The sequence below is a fragment of the Coregonus lavaretus genome, assembly GCF_964263955.1.
Source record: "Coregonus lavaretus genome assembly, chromosome: 38".
Lineage (NCBI taxonomy): Eukaryota > Metazoa > Chordata > Actinopteri > Salmoniformes > Salmonidae > Coregonus > Coregonus lavaretus.
Window position 1 is genome coordinate 14,526,346 of NC_140025.1, and position 18,454 is coordinate 14,544,799.

At 41.5% G+C, this 18,454-nt stretch overlaps 2 protein-coding genes across 4 annotated transcripts in view; both read right to left on the reverse strand.

The window, feature by feature from the left end:
* The window catches only part of LOC311111964 (uncharacterized protein), a 426,062-nt gene that overhangs the window by 124,137 nt on the left and 283,471 nt on the right, over positions 1–18,454 (reverse strand). The gene's annotated exons all lie outside the window — the stretch shown is intronic.
* LOC311111953 (parathyroid hormone 2 receptor-like) overlaps positions 1–18,454 on the reverse strand; it is a 58,328-nt gene that overhangs the window by 37,393 nt on the left and 2,481 nt on the right. Inside the window, exons 3-6 of one of the 2 annotated variants that reach the window (XM_084154893.1) lie at positions 8,779–8,889; positions 6,356–6,477; positions 4,431–4,525; positions 2,082–2,265 (exon numbers count right to left, since the gene is read on the reverse strand). In XM_084154893.1, the coding sequence (XP_084011019.1) occupies positions 2,082–2,265; positions 4,431–4,525; positions 6,356–6,477; positions 8,779–8,889 (512 nt within the window). Of the gene's footprint in view, positions 1–2,081; positions 2,266–4,430; positions 4,529–6,355; positions 6,478–8,778; positions 8,890–18,454 lie in introns of both variants that reach the window. The other variant, XM_084154892.1, reaches the window with a different exon arrangement.

Genomic DNA, 18,454 nt, shown 5'->3' on the forward strand with positions numbered 1-18,454 from the left:
ATTGTGCAAGTTCTCCCACTTAAAAAGATGAGAGAGGCCTGTCATTTTCATCATAGGTACACGTCAACTATGACAGACAAATTGAGAAAAGAAAATCCAGAAAATCACATTGTAGGATTTTTTATGAATTTATTTGCAAATTATGGTGGAAAATAAGTATTTGGTCACCTACAAACAAGCAAGATTTCTGGCTCTCACAGACCAGTAACTTCTTCTTTAAGAGGCTCCTCTGTCCTCCACTCGTTACCTGTATTAATGGCACCTGTTTGAACTTGTTATCAGTATAAAAGACACCTGTCCACAACCTCAAACAGTCACACTCCAAACTCCACTATGGCCAAGACCAAAGAGCTGTCAAAGGACACCAGAAACAAAAGTGTAGACCTGCACCAGGCTGGGAAGACTGAATCTGCAATAGGTAAGCAGCTTGGTTTGAAGAAATCAACTGTGGTAGCAATTATTAGGAAATGGAAGACATACAAGACCACTGATAATCTCCCTCGATCTGGGGCTCCACGCAAGATCTCACCCCGTGGGGTCAAAATGATCACAAGAACGGTGAGCAAAAACCATCAAGCGCTATGATGAAATTGGCTCTCATGAGGACCGCCACAGGAATGGAAGACCCAGAGTTACCTCTGCTGCAGAGAATAAGTTCATTAGAGTTACCAGCCTCAGAAATTGCAGCCCAAATAAATGCTTCACAGAGTTCAAGTCACAGACACATCTCAACATCAACTGTTCAGAGGGGACTGTGTGAAACAGGCCTTCATGGTCGAATTGCTGCAAAGAAACCACTACTAAAGGACACCAATAAGTTGAAGAGACCTGCTTGGGCCAAGAAACACGAGCAATGGACATTAGACCGGTGGAAATTTGTCCTTTGGTCTGGAGTCCAAATTTTAGATTTTTGGTTCCAACCGCCGTGTCTTTGTGAGACGCGGTGTGGATGAACGGATGATCTCTGCATGTGTAGTTCCCACCGTAAAGCATGGAGGAGGTGGTGTTATGGTGTGGGGGTGCTTTGCTGGTGACACTGTCTGTGATTTATTTAGAATTCAAGGCACACTTAACCAGCATGGTTACCACAGCATTCTGCAGTGATACGCCATCCCATCTGGTTTGGGCTTAGTGGGACTATCATTTGTTTTTCAACAGGACAATGACCCAACACACCTCCTGTGTAAGAGCTATTTTACCAAGAAGGAGAGTGATGGAGTGCTGCATCAGATGACCTGGCCTCCACAATCCCCCGACCTCAACCCAATTGAGATGGTTTGGGATGAGTCGGACGGCAGAGTGAAGGAAAAACAGCCAACAAGTGCTCAGCATATGTGGGAACTCCTTCAAGATGGTTGGAAAAGCATTCCAGGTGAAGCTGGTTGAGAGAATGCCAAGAGTGTACAAAGCTGTCATCAAGGCAAACAGTGGCTATTTGAAGAATCTCAAATATAAAATATATTTTGATTTGTTTAACACTTTTTTGATTCCATATGTGTTATTTCATAGTTTTGATGTCTTCACTATTATTCTACAATATAGACAATAGTAAAAATAAAGAAAAACCCTTGAATGAGTAGGTGTGTCCAAACTTTTGACTGGTACTGTATATATATTTATACTCCGGACTCCGACAGTGATTACCCTAATATTGATATATTTCTTAATTCCATTATTTTACTTTTAAATGTGTGTGTATTGTTAGATATTACTACACTGTTGGATCAAGGAACACAGGCATTTCGCTACACCCACAATAACATCTGGTAAATATGTGTACGCTCCCATGTAGCTCACTTGGTAGAGCATGGCGCTTGCCAGGGTTGTGGGTTCGATTCCCACGGGGGGCCAGTATAAAAAATGTATGCACTCACTAACTGTCAGTCGCTCTGGATAAGAGTGTCTACTAAAATGTAAATGTAATAATATTTGATTTAGATTTTCGATGTGCATTTATCGACCCCCCTATGTTGTGCTGTTATTTATTTTTCTTTGCGATGACACTTGAGAGCAAGCATTGAAGTGCATTTCATACAACAAACTGACCTTGAAGTTGAAGGGAAGAACATTATTGTACTCACAAACTGGGAGTTGTCAACGGGCATAGCAGAGATGGTCTTGTAGTTGTCCATGAGAGCAGTGTCAAACTCCTGCAGACCTCCGTTGGTGTGGACCACCTTGTCTTTGACAAAGATGCTGGCGGCACGCAGCATGAAGGACACAAATAGGTGCATGTGGATGTAGTTCCTAGTGCAGTGGAGGCGTCTGCATGGCAGGCAGACAGGGGTAAAACACTCAGGACTCAACAATCTATTCAATCAATGAAATGTATTTTATTAAACCCTTTTACATCAGCAGTTGTCAAAAAGTGCTTTACCCGGCCTAAACCCCAAAGAGCAAGCTAAGCATTAGCAAAAGCACAGTGGCTAAGAAAAACTCTCTAGAAGGAAGAAACATAGGTAGAAACCTAGAGAGAAATTCTATGCATCTATATTTTTGTTTTGGCATTCAAACCTAGTTTATCGTGTTGAGAGGAATTTGGAAATGTACTGTTAATACATATACATTATAAAACCTAACTGCATTGAGTAACCTGAATTGAATAAAATAACCTGAATTTAGTAAAATACACTCAATTCCACGTTTTTTAAAATCAAAATGGTTCACCGCAATCAGTTTCCTCAGACCATTTGAGTTTGTTTTACAGTGTACTGTGGTTTTTTTATAGCATCTGTGATGAAATACTGAGGGAAGATGATTGAGAGTAATACTTTCTTCTCTAATTGCATTCATGACATTGACAACTCATAATGAAAATCATTGATATGTTGGATTCACATATCCAACTCAACCAAAAATCTAAGTTTAAGAATAGGACTAAATCTAGTCTAATTAAACTTTAAATGCACATTAAATAAAGTTTAATTTGATTTAGTCCTATTCTTTAACTTGTACAAAGCGTGTTTTGCTCTGTTATTAGGGAATTATGGTAGTCCTATTCTTTAACTTTGATTTTTGGTTGAGTTGGAGATATCAATTATTAATTTGTAGACAAACTGGGAATAAGGCCAGACTAAGTCAGTGGCACAAAAGATACATCTCATTAAATGTTGATATTTGGTTGTGTTGACAACCAAACACAATTCAGTTTTGCAATACAGTAAATAGCCTGTTAACTTTTCAACAAGTTAACAAATTATATGTTGGATTCTAAACCAAAAATAAAGGTTAAAGAATAGGATTATGCCAGTGGCTCAGATGAAACTATCCAAGCATTAGATATCCTTTAAAATGTTGATATTTGGCTGCGTTGTCAACCAAACAAAATTCAATAATAATTTTGTAATACAACAAATAGCCTAAAGTTAAGGTTATCTTACAAACTAATGTAACAGTGTTTATTCAACCTTAAAATGAGTAACACGTCCATGGCCAAATTTTGAGGTTAGCCTACTGTAACTATAAATATCTTCTTATGTAATCAAAGAAAGCGTGCATGTTCAAGATAGCATGCAAAGGTCGCAGGTCTGTGGAGATCTTTACAATTGCTATAATAATCTGTGCAGAATCTTGAACAGCATTGATCACTTGCAATATGTACTTTTCATGTAATCTCATATGCAATCCAGGTCATTTGGATGTGCTATTAGATGAAGCATAGTGATAACACATTAACTTATTGTATAAATACAAAATATATGACATTGTATTCCCATTTGTTGTGCTTTTAAATGGTTGAAAGCGCAGTGATAACACATTTAGATGACAACTAAACCAAAATTCTAACATTGTTTTTCCATTGGAATTTGGTTGTGCTTTTAGATGGTTGAAAGCATAGTGATAACATTGGGAATTCAACAAACCTCTGGCAGTTTTTTTGAGTGGGTGAATAAAGATTGAAATCTCATTGATCAACGTCTCAACCAAATATTACCCACATTTCCACGTTGAAATGACATGGTGTTCCCAGTGGGTCTTCAGGTAATGCATTTTTTTTTCATCTTGGTGATGGCATATCCCAGAGAATTTGGAGATGAGTCAAGAGGATTGGCCAGGATATTTATTTTTACTTAGCATTTATTGTGAGGCTGTTTTTGGAAAATGGTGATGAACAGATGAGGCCCAGTGCTGTATGACATCAGTGGCATTTACACAGGTGGAAAATGTTTCAAAAATGTTTCATTGAAGTGAACCCTGATACTAGGGAACATGTCTGTTCTGCAATGGTCTATGCGTCTCCTGAAATTACTTATGGCTATACATCTGCGCCCCAATAATGTCCTTTCTCCCAAAGTCTGCACTTGTTCACTTCCTTTCATAGACTGAAAGGAAATGACTGGTATAAGAAAAAACAAATATTTGTGAGGAGGAGTACACAAGTGCACACTTCAGGAGAAAGGACCAAATGTTGGGACACAAGGCTGTCTTACCTGAAGTAGCCTATGATGACAATGGCCCCTAGAAGAGAGATGAAGGACAGCGCATATCCAATGGTGTACATGACGTACAGCCGGTCAAAGAAGTCCTGCTTGAGAGAAATGGATATCTTACAGGCCTGTTACACTGTTCACGCAGGCTGTTACAGTGAGGGAAAAAAGTATTTGATCCCCTGCTGATTTTGTACATTTGCCCACTGACAAAGACATGATCAGTCTATAATTTTAATGGTAGGTTTATTTGAACAGTGAGAGACAGAATAACAACAAAAAAATCCAGAAAAACGCATGTCAAAAATGTTATAAATTGATTTGCATTTTAATGAGGGAAATAAGTATTTGACCCCTCTGCAAAACATGACTTAGTACTTGGTTGCAAAACCCTTGTTGGCAATCACAGAGTTCAGACGTTTCTTGTAGTTGTCCACCAGGTTTGCACACATCTCAGGAGGGATTTTGTCCCACTCCTCTTTGCAGATCTTCTCCAAGTCATTAAGGTTTCGAGCCTGACGTTTGGCAACTCGAACCTTCAGCTCCCTCCACAGATTTTCTATGGGATAAAGGTCTGGAGACTGGCTAGGCCACTCCAGGACCTTAATGTGCTTCTTCTTGAGCCACTTCTTTGTTGCCTTGGCCGTGTCTTTTGGGTCATTGTCATGCTGGAATACCTATCCACGACCCATTTTCAATGTCCTGGCTGAGGGAAGGAGGTTCTCACCCAAGATTTGACGGTACATGGCCCCGTCCATCGTCCCTTTGATGCGGTGAAGTTGTCCTGTCCCCTTAGCAGAAAAACACCCCCAAAGCATAATGTTTCCACCTCAATGTTTGACGGTGGGGATGTTGTTCTTGGGGTCATTGGCAGCATTCCTCCTCCTCCAAACACGGCGAGTTGAGTTGATGCCAAAGAGCTCGATTTTGGTCTCATCTGACCACAACACTTTCACCCAGTTCTCCTTTGAATCATTCAGATGTTCATTGGCAAACTTCAGACGGGCATGTATATGTGCTTTCTTGAGCAAGGGGACCTTGCGGGCGCTGCAGGATTTCAGTCCTTCACGGCGTAGTGTGTTACCAATTGTTTTCTTGGTGACTATGGTCCCAGCTGCCTTGAGACCATTGACAAGATCCTCCCGTGTAGTTCTGGGCTGATTCCTCACCGTTCTCATGATCATTGCAACTCCACGAGGTGAGATCATGCATGGAGCCCCAGGCCGAGGGAGATTGACAGTTATTTTGTGTTTCTTCCATTTGCGAATAATCGCACCAACTGTTGTCACCTTCTCACCAAGCTGCTTGGCGATGGTCTTGTAGCCCATTCCAGCCTTGTGTAGGTCTACAATCTTGTCCCTGACATCCTTGGAGAGCTCTTTGGTCTTGGCCATGGTGGAGAGTTTGGAATCTGATTGATTGATTGCTTCTGTGGACAGGTGTCTTTTATACAGGTAACAAACTGAGATTAGGAGCACTCCCTTTAAGAGTGTGCTCCTAATCACAGCTCGTTACCTGTATAAAAGACACCTGGGAGCCAGAAATCTTTTTGATTGAGAGGGGGTCAAATACTTATTTCCCTCATTAAAATGCAAATCAATTTATAACATTTTTGACATGCGTCTTTCTGGATTTTTTTGTTGTTATTCTGTCTCTCACTGTTCAAATAAATGTACCATTAAAATTATAGACTGATAATTTCTTTGTCGGTGGGCAAACGTACAAAATCAGCAGGGGATCAAATACTTATTTCCCTCACTGTAGGCGTCTAGCATAGAAGCTAAAAACCTACTGTTTTCCCGACCCCCCAGTGTAGCTCCGCTTTTAGCGTGAGTCAGAGCAACTCAAGAATTGTCATGAGTCAAGTCTGCAACCACAACAATGTTAATTGGAATCTTTGGTGTGACTGAAGTGGTGATTGGGATTACCTTTTCCTCCTCTTGACCAGGTAAAAGGAATCTTAAGCAGTCAGAATAATTGGACCACGTTCGGTTCAACCACTCCACAGAAACCCAGGAACCGTTGACATCACATTTCCTGTATGCATGGCCTGGACATACACACAGGCACAGACACAGACACAGGCACACAGACACACACACACCAGACACATACACCAGACATACACGGTCTGGTCATTTACATTGCAACATACAGGTAACTGCCAAAACAAAGGAAACACCAACATAAAGCGTCTTAATAGGGCGTTGGGCCACCACGAGCCAGAACAGCTTCAATGCAACTTAGAATGGATTCTACAAGTGTCTGTACCTCTATTGGAGGGATGCGACACCATTCTCCAACAAGAAATTCTATCATATGGTGTTTTGTTGGTGGTGGAAAACACTGTCTCAGGCGCCGCGCCAGAATCTCCCATAAGTGTTCAATTGGGCTGAGATCTGGTGAGTGAGACGGCCATGGGATATGGTTTACATCGTTTTCATGCTCATCAAACCATTCAATATGTCAAATCCATTACGTGTACATTGCTTGGGATGCTGGTCCATGTTGACTCCAATGCTTCTCACAATTGTGTCAAGTTGGCTGGATGTCCTTTGAGTGGTGGACTATTTTTGACACAAACGGGAAACTGTTGAGCGTGAAAAACCCAGCAGCGTTGCAGTTCTTGACACAAACCAGTGCACCTGGCACCTACTACCATACCCCGTTCAAACGCACTTACATTTTTTGTCTTGCCCGTTCACCCTCTGAATGGCACACATACACAATCCAGGTCTCAATTGTCTCAAGGCTTAAAAATATTTCTTTAACCTGTCTCCTCCCCTTCATCTACACTGATTGAAGCGGATTTAACAAGTTACATCAATAAGAGATCATAGCTTTCAATTGGATTCATCTGGTCATGTCATAGAAAGAGTAGGTGTTCTTAATGTGTTGTACAGTCGTGGTCAAAAGTTTTGAGAATGACACAAATACTCATTTTCACAAAGTCTGCTGCCTCAGTTTTGATGATGGCAATTTGCATATTTTGGAGGATGGCCTTGTGTCAAGAAGGGCAGCAAAGAAGCCACTTCTCTCCAGGAAAAACATCAGGGACAGACTGATATTCTGCAAAAGGTACAGGGATTGGACTGCTGAGGACTGGGGTAAAGTCATTTTCTCTGATGAATCCCCTTTCCGATTGTTTGGGGCATCCGGAAAACACCTTGTCCGGAGAAGACAAGGTGAGCGCTACCATCAGTCCTGTGTCATGCCAACAGTAAAGCATCCTGAGACCATTCATGTGTGAGGTTGCTTCTCAGCCAAGGGAGTGGGCTCACTCACAATTTTGCCTAAGAACACAGCCATGAATAAAGAATGGTACCAACACATCCTCTGAGAGCAACTTCTCCCAACCATCCAAGAACAGTTTGGTGACGACCAATGCCTTTTCCAGCATGATGGAGCACCTTGCCATAAGGCAAAAGTGATAACTAAGTGGCTCGGGGAACAAAACATCAACATTTTGGGTCCATGGCCAGGAAACTCCCCAGACCTTAATCCCATTGAGAACTTGTGGTCGATCCTCAACAGGCGGGTGGACAAACAAAAACCCACAAATTCTGACAAACTCCAAGCATTGATTATGCAAGAATGGGCTGCCATCAGTCAGGATGTGACCCAGAAGTTAATTGACAGCATGCCAGGGCGGATTGCAGAGGTCTTGAAAAAGAAGGGTCAACACTGCAAATATTGACTCTTTGCATAAACTTAATGTAATTGTCAATAAAAGCCTTTGACACTTACGGAATGCTTGTAATTATACTTCAGTATACCATAGTAACATCTGACAAAAATATCTCATAACACTGAAGCAGCGAACTTTGTGAAGACCAATACTTGTGTCATTCTCAAAACTTTTGACCACGACTGTATACTCAGTGTATATTCTTCAAGAATCAATGAGTAAACTAGAGATCCTGGTTTGAATCCAGGCTCTGTCGTAGCTGGCCGCGACCGCACAATTGGCCCAGTGTCGTCCAGGGTAGGGGAGAGAATGGCCGGCAGAGATGTAGCTCAGTTGGTAGAGCATGGCGTTTGCAACGCCAGGGTTGTGGGTTCGTTTCCCACGGGGGCCAGTATGAAAAATAAATAATGTATGCACTCACTAACTGTAAGTCGCTCTGGATAAGAGCGTCTGCTAAATGACTAAAATGTATATATAATTAATTTCAAAAATGGATATAGCAACTAAATATTCTAGCTTTAAGGTAAAGTGTAAATGAAAATTTGTTTTGGGGTTTTATACCTTTCTAAAAAAAATGGTTGCAAACTTTGCACCTGGTGCAAACGCTTAGTAAATCTGACCCCATGAATATAGCAAGTGTGTTGCCTATCTATACCCCAATACCTTGATGGTTGAAGTCGTAGATGTAGCTGGGGCAGGGGACCTTGGTTAGCGCTGCGGGGGATCCCTGAGGCCAACAGATCAGACCGTCCCAGCCAGGGGGACAAAGGTCATCTGGACACATAGTGGGAAAGGGGAGTAAGGTAATATTAGTGGTGGGCACCAATATTGATAATTCAATATGATATAGATTTAGCTTGATATCGATAAGAGCAAGGCATATCGTGATATTGGTTTATTTGCATTTGATATCGATATATGGAAGGCATATGATGGGTTCTGACTTATAAACTTGAAATATCCTTAATCATGTCACTGAGGGAGCGAGGGAAACGCAGAATGTTTACCTTCTGTCAGAACGTGTTATTGTTAGACATCAGGTATCCTATGGAAAGGAAAGGCCACAGTCTGGTACAAGTCAACAGGACAGCTGCGAGTTGGGGAGGAGTGAGGAATTTGGGCCGAGGCCAGGTCAGATGAAGTGAGAAAGAACAGGCATCACTAAAGTCCTGTCTAGCAACAGATATGTATTGGCTGTCCAGATGTGTATGGAGGAGACTCAGCATAGCAGGAAGGTTTAAATACCAGTACTTGTGTGAATATGTCTTTGTCTGATGCAGCTGTGTGACCCAGTGGGTGAATAAACTTGGTTTGAGTTTTCCTAGTTGTCCTTTAGTTTTTACTCTGTTTATTTAGAACCTAACACATATTATGATATTGGTTTATCCTTCCTGTTAACTTACACTATTATGTAAAAACAGTTCCTGCATGCACAAACCCCTCTCACAGACCTTCTCACAGGCTCTCAACTTAGTGACTTAATTGCCTGCTGATGGGCGAATTTGTGGTGAATGGATTTATTTAAACTGTAAGTTTAGGCTCCCAGAACATTCACATCTGGTCCAATGGGCAATCAACAAGCACTTGTCTGGACTTCACAGAGCCGTGGAAGTGAACAGAAAAGTATGAACACATGATTTTATAAAACCAATATACAGTGGGGAGAACAAGTATTTGATACACTGCCGATTTTTCAGTTTTTCCTACTTACAAAGCATGTAGAGGTCTGTAATTTTTATCATAGGTACACTTCAACTGTGAGAGACGGAATCTAAAACAAAAATCCAGAAAATCACATTGTATGATTTTTAAGTAATACATTTGCATTTTATTGCATGACATAAGTATTTGATCACCTACCAACCAGTAAGAATTCCGGCTCTCACATATCTGTTAGTTTTTCTTTAAGAAGCCCTCCTGTTCTCCACTCATTACCTGTATTAACTGCACCTGTTTGAACTCGTTACCTGTATAAAAGACACCTGTCCACACACTCAATCAAACAGACTCCAACCTCTCCACAATGGCCAAGACCAGAGAGCTGTGTAAGGACATCAGGGATAGAATTGTAGACCTGCACAAGGCTGGGATGGGCTACAGGACAATAGGCAAGCAGCTTGGTGAGAAGGCAACAACTGTTGGCGCAATTATTAGAAAATGGAAGAAGTTCAAGATGACGGTCAATCACCCTCGGTCTGGGGCTCCATGCAAGATCTCACCTCGTGGGGCATCAATGATCATGAGGAAGGTGAGGGATCAGCCCAGAACTACACGGCAGGACCTGGTCAATGACCTGAAGAGAGCTGGGACCACAGTCTCAAAGAAAACCATTAGTAACACACTACGCCGTCATGGATTAAAATCCTGCAGCGCACACAAGGTCCCCCTGCTCAAGCCAGCGCATGTCCAGGCCCGTCTGAAGTTTGCCGATGACCATTTGGATGATCCAGAGGAGGAATGGGAGAAGGTCATGTGGTCTGATGAGACAAAAATAGAGCTTTTTGGTGTAAACTCCACTCGCCGTGTTTGGAGGAAGAAGAAGGATGAGTACAACCCCAAGAACACCATCCCAACCGTGAAGCATGGAGGTGGAAACATCATTCTTTGGGGATGCCTTTCTGCAAAGGGGACAGGACGACTGCACCGTATTGAGGGGAGGATGGATGGGGCCATGTATCGCGAGATCTTGGCCAACAACCTCCTACCCTCAGTAAGAGCATTGAAGATAGGTCGTGGCTGGGTCTTCCAGCATGACAACGACCCGAAACACACAGCCAGGGCAACTAAGGAGTGGCTCCGTAAGAAGCATCTCAAGGTCCTGGAGTGGCCTAGCCAGTCTCCAGACCTGAACCCAATAGAAAATCTTTGGAGGGAGCTGAAAGTCCGTATTGCCCAGCGACAGCCCCAAAACCTGAAGGATCTGGAGAAGGTCTGTATGGAGGAGTGGGCCAAAATCCCTGCTGCAGTGTGTGCAAACCTGGTCAAGACCTACAGGAAACTTATGATCTCTGTAATTGCAAACAAAGGTTTCTGTACCAAATATTAAGTTCTGCTTTTCTGATGTTTCAAATACTTATGTCATGCAATAAAATGCAAATTAATTACTTAAAAATCATACAATGTGATTTTCTGGATTTTTGTTTTAGATTCCGTCTCTCACAGTTGAAGTGTACCTATGATAAAAATTATAGACCTCTACATGCTTTGTAAGTAGGAAAACCTGCAAAATCGGCAGTGTATCAAATACTTGTTCTCCCCACTGTATATCGATATCATATAGAAAAACATTCAACTGATATATTAGTATGGATTTTCCATATTAGTGCCCATCACTAGATAATATACTAAGGTAATAGGCCAAATATGTAACATTTACTGACATATTGCCATTATACGTCAAATCTTCACAATTACAAACGTCAATATGTGTGATGTACATATTTGTCGCTTTTACATTCATTTTTTAAATTTTTTTATTTCACCTTTATTTAACCAGGTAAGCCAGTTGAGAACAAGTTCTCATTTACAACTGCGACCTGGCCAAGATAAAGCAAAGCAGTGCGATAAAAACAACACAGAGTTACATATGGGGTAAAAAACATAAAGTCAAAAATACAACAGAAAATATATATACAGTGTGTGCAAATGTAGCAAGTTATGGAGGTAAGGCAATAAATAGGCTATAGTGCAAAATAATTACAATAGTATTAACACTGGAATGATAGATGTGCAAGAGATTATGTGCAAATAGAGATACTGGGGTGCAAAATAGCAAAATAAATAACAATATAGGGATGAGGTAGTTGGGTGGGCTAATTTCAGATGGGCTGTGTACAGGTGCAGTGATCGGTAAGGTGCTCTGACAACTGATGCTTAAAGTTAGTGAGGGAGATAAGAGTCTCCAGCTTCAGAGATTTTTGCAATTCGTTCCAGTCATTGGCAGCAGAGAACTGGAAGGAATGGCGGCCAAAGGAGGTGTTGGCTTTGGGAATGACCAGTGAGATATACCTGCTGGAGCGCAGACTACGGGTGGGTGCTGCTATGGTGACCAATGAGCTAAGATAAGGCGGGGATTTGCCTAGCAGTGATTTATAGATGGCCTGGAGCCAGTGGGTTTGACGACGAACATGTAGTGAGGACCAGCCAACAAGAGCGTACAGGTCACAGTGGTGGGTAGCGTATGGGGCTTTGGAGACAAAACGGATGGCACTGTGATAGACTACATCCAATTTGCTGAGTAGAGTGTTGGAGGCTATTTTGTAAATGACATCGCCGAAGTCAAGGATCGGTAGGATAGTCAGTTTTACGAGGGCATGTTTGGCAGCATGAGTGAAGGAGGCTTTGTTGCGAAATAGGAAGCCGATTCTAGATTTAACTTTGGATTGGAGATTCTTTATGTGAGTCTGGAAGGAGAGTTTACAGTCTAACCAGACACCTAGGTATTTGTAGTTGTCCACATACTCTAGGTCAGACCCGTCAAGAGTGGTGATTCTAGTCGGGTGGGCGGGTGCCAGCAGTGTTCGATTGAAAAGCATGCATTTAGTTTTACTAGTGTTTAAGAGCAGTTGGAGGCTACTGAAGGAGTGTTGTATGGCATTGAAGCTCGTTTGGAGCTCCATTCATAAGTGACATATTATTTGGGCATTGTGTTGGAGGGTATCGTCATCAAGGGAATGGAGGCTCCCAGGCCAAATACCACGGCCACTCCTTCAGATAAATCTGAACTTAAAATAAATCATTGCTATTGAACTCAAGGCATTATTATTGAAAGGTTTCATTGACTTGTTACTTTTGTGCCTGTCCATGGTAAGTGCTGGTGATCCTGCGGACACTGGACATTGATCCACTCAATTTCAGAAAGGGCAAATATCCAGCAGTGTGTACTGAGTCCACATCAATGTCATCAACAAATTCAAGAAGGATCAAAATACTACAACACGGCTCCATGGAGAAAAACTATTTATTCCACTATGTCTGTTTAAACCTCCGCTCCCTTGATTAAACACATTTCTAATATTCATCTATATTCCACGATGACAGTGTGAGATGGAAAGACAAAGCCTATGAGTCACTCATTAGCGACAAGTGCAAGAACATTGATCATAGTCATTACAGCTATATATACACTATCTGTCCACCAGATGAGTAGGCTAGTGGGAGAGCACTATGAGTAATAGGTTGTCTTCTTTTGTCAGTTAGCCCTCCTGATGGTTCAGTGAAACAAGTGACTAGCACTACCTTTAGTGCCATTTGGGACGCGGCCTGAGACTGAGTAATAAAGACCTAAGAGGGAGAGAAAATAAGAAGTAAAAATATTTAAATAAAATCTATTTTATGACTGCAATCCAGGTCAAAAGAGAAGTGGATATACGTATGTTTCAGTGTCTCAGCTGCAGTACCCTTCCTATTCGTATGTTGTCATACTTCATTATCTCAGAGCCAAATTGGATCAGATTATAGCTGGGTTGAGTCACATTATCATTTGAGACATCAAAGCATGTTGTATAGATTTGAACTGACAGACAGGAAATGTGCCATATTGGGGTTTGGGACCCACTTGCCAGGCCAATACATGTGCAGGCAGCGTGAAATACCTTAAAGTGGAACTGACAGTGTTTTAACTACTTTGAAGATATGAAACAAACAGAAAATCATAATATCAGTCAAAAATATCAAATTCCCAGTTTATGCTTCAAAACCAACTTGACTCAAAATTCAATGACGTAAAGAAAGGCATTGTTGGCAGAATAAATGGATGCGGTTCAATGCATGATTAATATCATTTACCAATATATTTCTTGGTAGTCCCAAAAATATTGCTATCAGCTTTTAAATCACAGATGGCCTGGTACATTGTTTGCTGCCTCCACCCATTCGGGATGCACTGTTTCAGTTTCAATGAACAAAAACGGACGACTGTAACTAAGGCTGGTAATGTCAATACAAGCAAACTAGCAAGGACAATGTTCACAAGTCAGTTATAACGTGGCTAATAGACTAGCGCACGTGTCAAGCAAGGCCCGCGGACCGAATAGGACACACAAGTGAGTATAAATTAGTCAACAGTTGAGACATCTACTTTATGAAATTATAGCCTGATGCGCTCGAATCGGTGAATTCAACTTCAATTGTGCTGCTTTCATGTGTCCCGTTTACAGTGCGCAGCGGAGAGAAAGTACAGACAGACACATGCAACAGTCCTAGCTAGGCTACTAAAATGTTGGAGCCTGTCTTCGGTTTTTAAAGCTTGACAATGAATAACCAAAAAACTCAACCTGCAACAAAACACCATGCAAAGGAGAAAGATGTTGGCCTATTACAGCAACATTTGAGAACTATCCTAGGCTGGCTTCTCAACTACAATACATTTTGAGTGCACCATACAGCAATGCTACATTCAACCGCACCAGTGATTGATGCAGTGCAAAAAAATTAAAAACAAGTTTCACGTTTAAATGTTACAACAACCTATACAGTGGGGAAAAAAAGTATTTAGTCAGCCACCAATTGTGCAAGTTCTCCCACTTAAAAAGATGAGAGAGGCATGTAATTTTCATAATTGGTACACGTCAACTATGACAGACAAATTGAGAAAAATAAATCCAGAAAATCACATTGTAGGATTTTTAAAGAATTTATTTGCAAATTATGGTGGAAAATAAGTATTTGGTCACCTACAAACAAGCACGATCTCTGGCTCTCACAGACCTGTAACTTCTTCTTTAAGAGGCTCCTCTGTCCTCCACTCGTTACCTGTATTAATGGCACCTGTTTGAACTTGTTATCAGTATAAAAGACACCTGTCCACAACCTCAAACAGTCACACTCCAAACTCCACTATGGCCAAGACCAAAGAGCTGTCAAAGGACACCAGAAACAAAATTGTAGACCTGCACCAGGCTGGGAAGACTGAATCTGCAATAGGTAAGCAGCTTGGTTTGAAGAAATCAACTGTGGGAGCAATTATTAGGAAATGGATTACATACAAGACCACTGATAATCTCCCTCGATCTGGGGCTCCACGCAAGATCTCACCCCGTGGGGTCAAAATGATCACAAGAACGGTGAGCAAAAATCCCAGAACCACACGGGGGGACCTAGTGAATGACCTGCAGAGAGCTGGGACCAAAGTAACAAAGCCTACCATCAGTAACACACTACGCCGCCAGGGACTCAAATCCTGCAGTGCCAGACGTGTCCCCCTGCTTAAGCCAGTACATGTCCAGGCCCGTCTGAAGTTTGCTAGAGTGCATTTGGATGATCCAGAAGAGGATTGGGAGAATGTCATATGGTCAGATGAAACCAAAATAGAACTTTTTGGTAAAAACTCAACTCGTCGTGTTTGGAGGACAAAGAATGCTGAGTTGCATCCAAAGAACACCATACCTACTGTGAAGCATGGGGATGGAAACACCATGCTTTGGGGCTGTTTTTCTGCAAAGGGACCAGGACGACTGATCCGTGTAAAGGAATGAATGAATGGGGCCATGTATCGTGAGATTTTGAGTGAAAACCTCCTTCCATCAGCAAGAGCATTGAAGATAAAACGTGGCTGGGTCTTTCAGCATGACAATGATCCCAAACACACCGCCCGGGCAACGAAGGAGTGGCTTCGTAAGAAGCATTTCAAGGTCCTGGAGTGGCCTAGCCAGTCTCCAGATCTCAACCCCATAGAAAATCTTTGGAGGGAGTTGAAAGTCTGTGTTGCCTAGCAACAGCCCCAAAACATCACTGCTCTAGAGGAGATATGCATGGAGGAATGGGCCAAAATACCAGCAACAGTGTGTGAAAACCTTGTGAAGACTTACAGAAAACGTTTGACCTGTGTCATTGCCAACAAAGGGTATATAACAAAGTAGAGAAACTTTTGTTATTGACCAAATACTTATTTTCCACCATAATTTGCAAATAAATGTATTAAAAATCCTACAATGTGATTTTCTGGATTCTTTTTTCTCATTTTGTCTGTCATAGTTGACGTGTACCTATGATGAAAATTACAGGCCTCTCTCATCTTTTTAAGTGGGAGAACTTGCACAATTGGTGGCTGACTAAATACTTTTTTGTATGCTCAATTAGCAGGTTTAAAGTTAACACCGATCTTGTTAACACCACAGGAGTGGTAATATGATGGCTAATAATGGTTGCAACTGAGGTCAGGTATGTGGGTGATCTTAGCCCGTATTGATGGTTTAACGAGAGATCACCTGGCAGTAATACGGTGGCCAATAATGGTTAAAATTGGGCCATTGCCTTTAAAGGGACAATCTAGGAATCAAACAACAACAAAGCTATATAATTGCTATATATCATCAATTTAAAGGCCCAAATGGATGAACCAATCCCAGATTGCCCCATCATTTAAAATTGAAAAGGGAACACAATCTTATAGGGGAACAGAATTAAGACAATACATGATCATTTAGATCTGGGTTAAATTATCTGGAAAAACCAAATACCAAATACAATAGACAAATACACCACTAGTTGAGGGGAAGTGGGATTATACAATTTTTTACATTTATATTTATTTCACTCTTATGAAAGGCAGCATATCATTTAGCCAATAAGTGGTTTCAGTGATGTCATTTCGGTAACACTTTATTTTAAGGGTCATAATAAATAATTTATACAGCATTTATAAAAATGGTGTGTTCACCATTTATTAATCATTACTCACATTTACAAACCATTTACTAATGATTAGTAAAGTCCTTTTGCAGTCCCTAATCTAAAGTGAAGACAATTTATACTTCATAAATACCTTATAAATATTTTGAGAGACCAGTGTAATTTCCCACAAAATGATGCATGCCATTGGTAAACATTCCAGCAGTACCTGGTAAAAGAATAAGCACGCAACACAGGATGTTTAAGGAAATACATTATATATGCAAAAGTATGTGGACACCCCTTCAAATGAGTGGATTCGGCTATTTCAGCCACACCCATTGCTGACAGGTGTATAAAATTGAGCACACAGCCATGCAATCTCCATAGTTAAACATTGGCAGTAGAATGGCCTTACTGAAGAACTCAGTGACTTTCAACGAGTCAGTTCGTCAAATTTCTGCCCTGCTAGAGCTGCCCGGGTCAACTGTAAGTGCTGTTATTGTGAAGTGGAAACGTCTAAGAGCAACAACGGCTCAGCCGCGAAGTGGTAGGCCACACAAGCTCACAGAACGGGAGCTTGTGTGTCCTCGGTTGCAACACTCACTACCGAGATCCAAACTGCCTCTGGAAGCAACGTCAGCACAAGATCTGTTTGTGCAGCCGCACACAAGCCTAAGATCACCATGCACAATGCCAAGCGTCAGCTTGAGTGGTGTGAAGCTCACCGCCATTGGACTCTGGAGCAATTGAAACGCGTTCTCTGGAGTGATGAACCACACTTCACCATCTGGCAGTCCGACAGACAAATCTGGCTTTGGCGGATGCCAGGAGAACACTACCTGCCCGAATGCATAGTGACAACTGTAAAGTTTGGCGGAGGAGGAATAATGGTCTGGGGCTGTTTTTCATGGTTCGGGCTAGGCCCCTTAGTTCCAGTGGAGGGAAATCTTAACGCTACAGCATACAATGACATTCTAGACGATTCTGTGCTTCCAACTTTGTGGCAAACAGTTGGGGAAGGCCCTTTCCTGTTTCTGCATGACAATGCCACCGTGCACAAAGTGAGGTCCATACAGCAATGGTTTGTCGAGATCGGTGTGGAAGAACTTGGCTGGTCTGCACAGAGCCCTGACCTCAACCCTAATCGCCCAACATCAGTGCCCAACCTCACTAATGCTTTTGTGGCTGAATGGAAGCAAGTCCACATACTCTTGGTCATGTTGTGTATATATATACGTGTGAATAACTAGCTTACTAACATTTACAAATGTGGGAATAATGATTAATAAATGCCTTATAAATGTTTTATAATGGACACTTAAAATAAAGTGTTACCGTCATTTCTGCATCTCTCAGAGGATATAGCAAACTGTATTTTCATGTTGCCTCCCAGTGAAACCGTAAGACTTACGTCATGACTAAAATTGGATGGGTATCAGAAGCTGGTCTGTTTTTTAAGTAGCCAGGATTTACTATATTTAAACAGTAACCAAACAATAAATACACTCTAATTAGCCATTATACTCCAATATCTGTTTACGCTCTGATATTTCTATTCTCCCACCTGGTTTTAATGGCTGGTAGATTCTGGATCAAACACACAAAGACTTTTGTTGTTATCTAGCTTTCACACTGCTACAGAATGTGGGCGGACACATGGAGGATAATAATATGGAGAGCAGCAGCCAGAAAGAGAAACAACCGCAAGGTTGGGGCTGGTAAATTG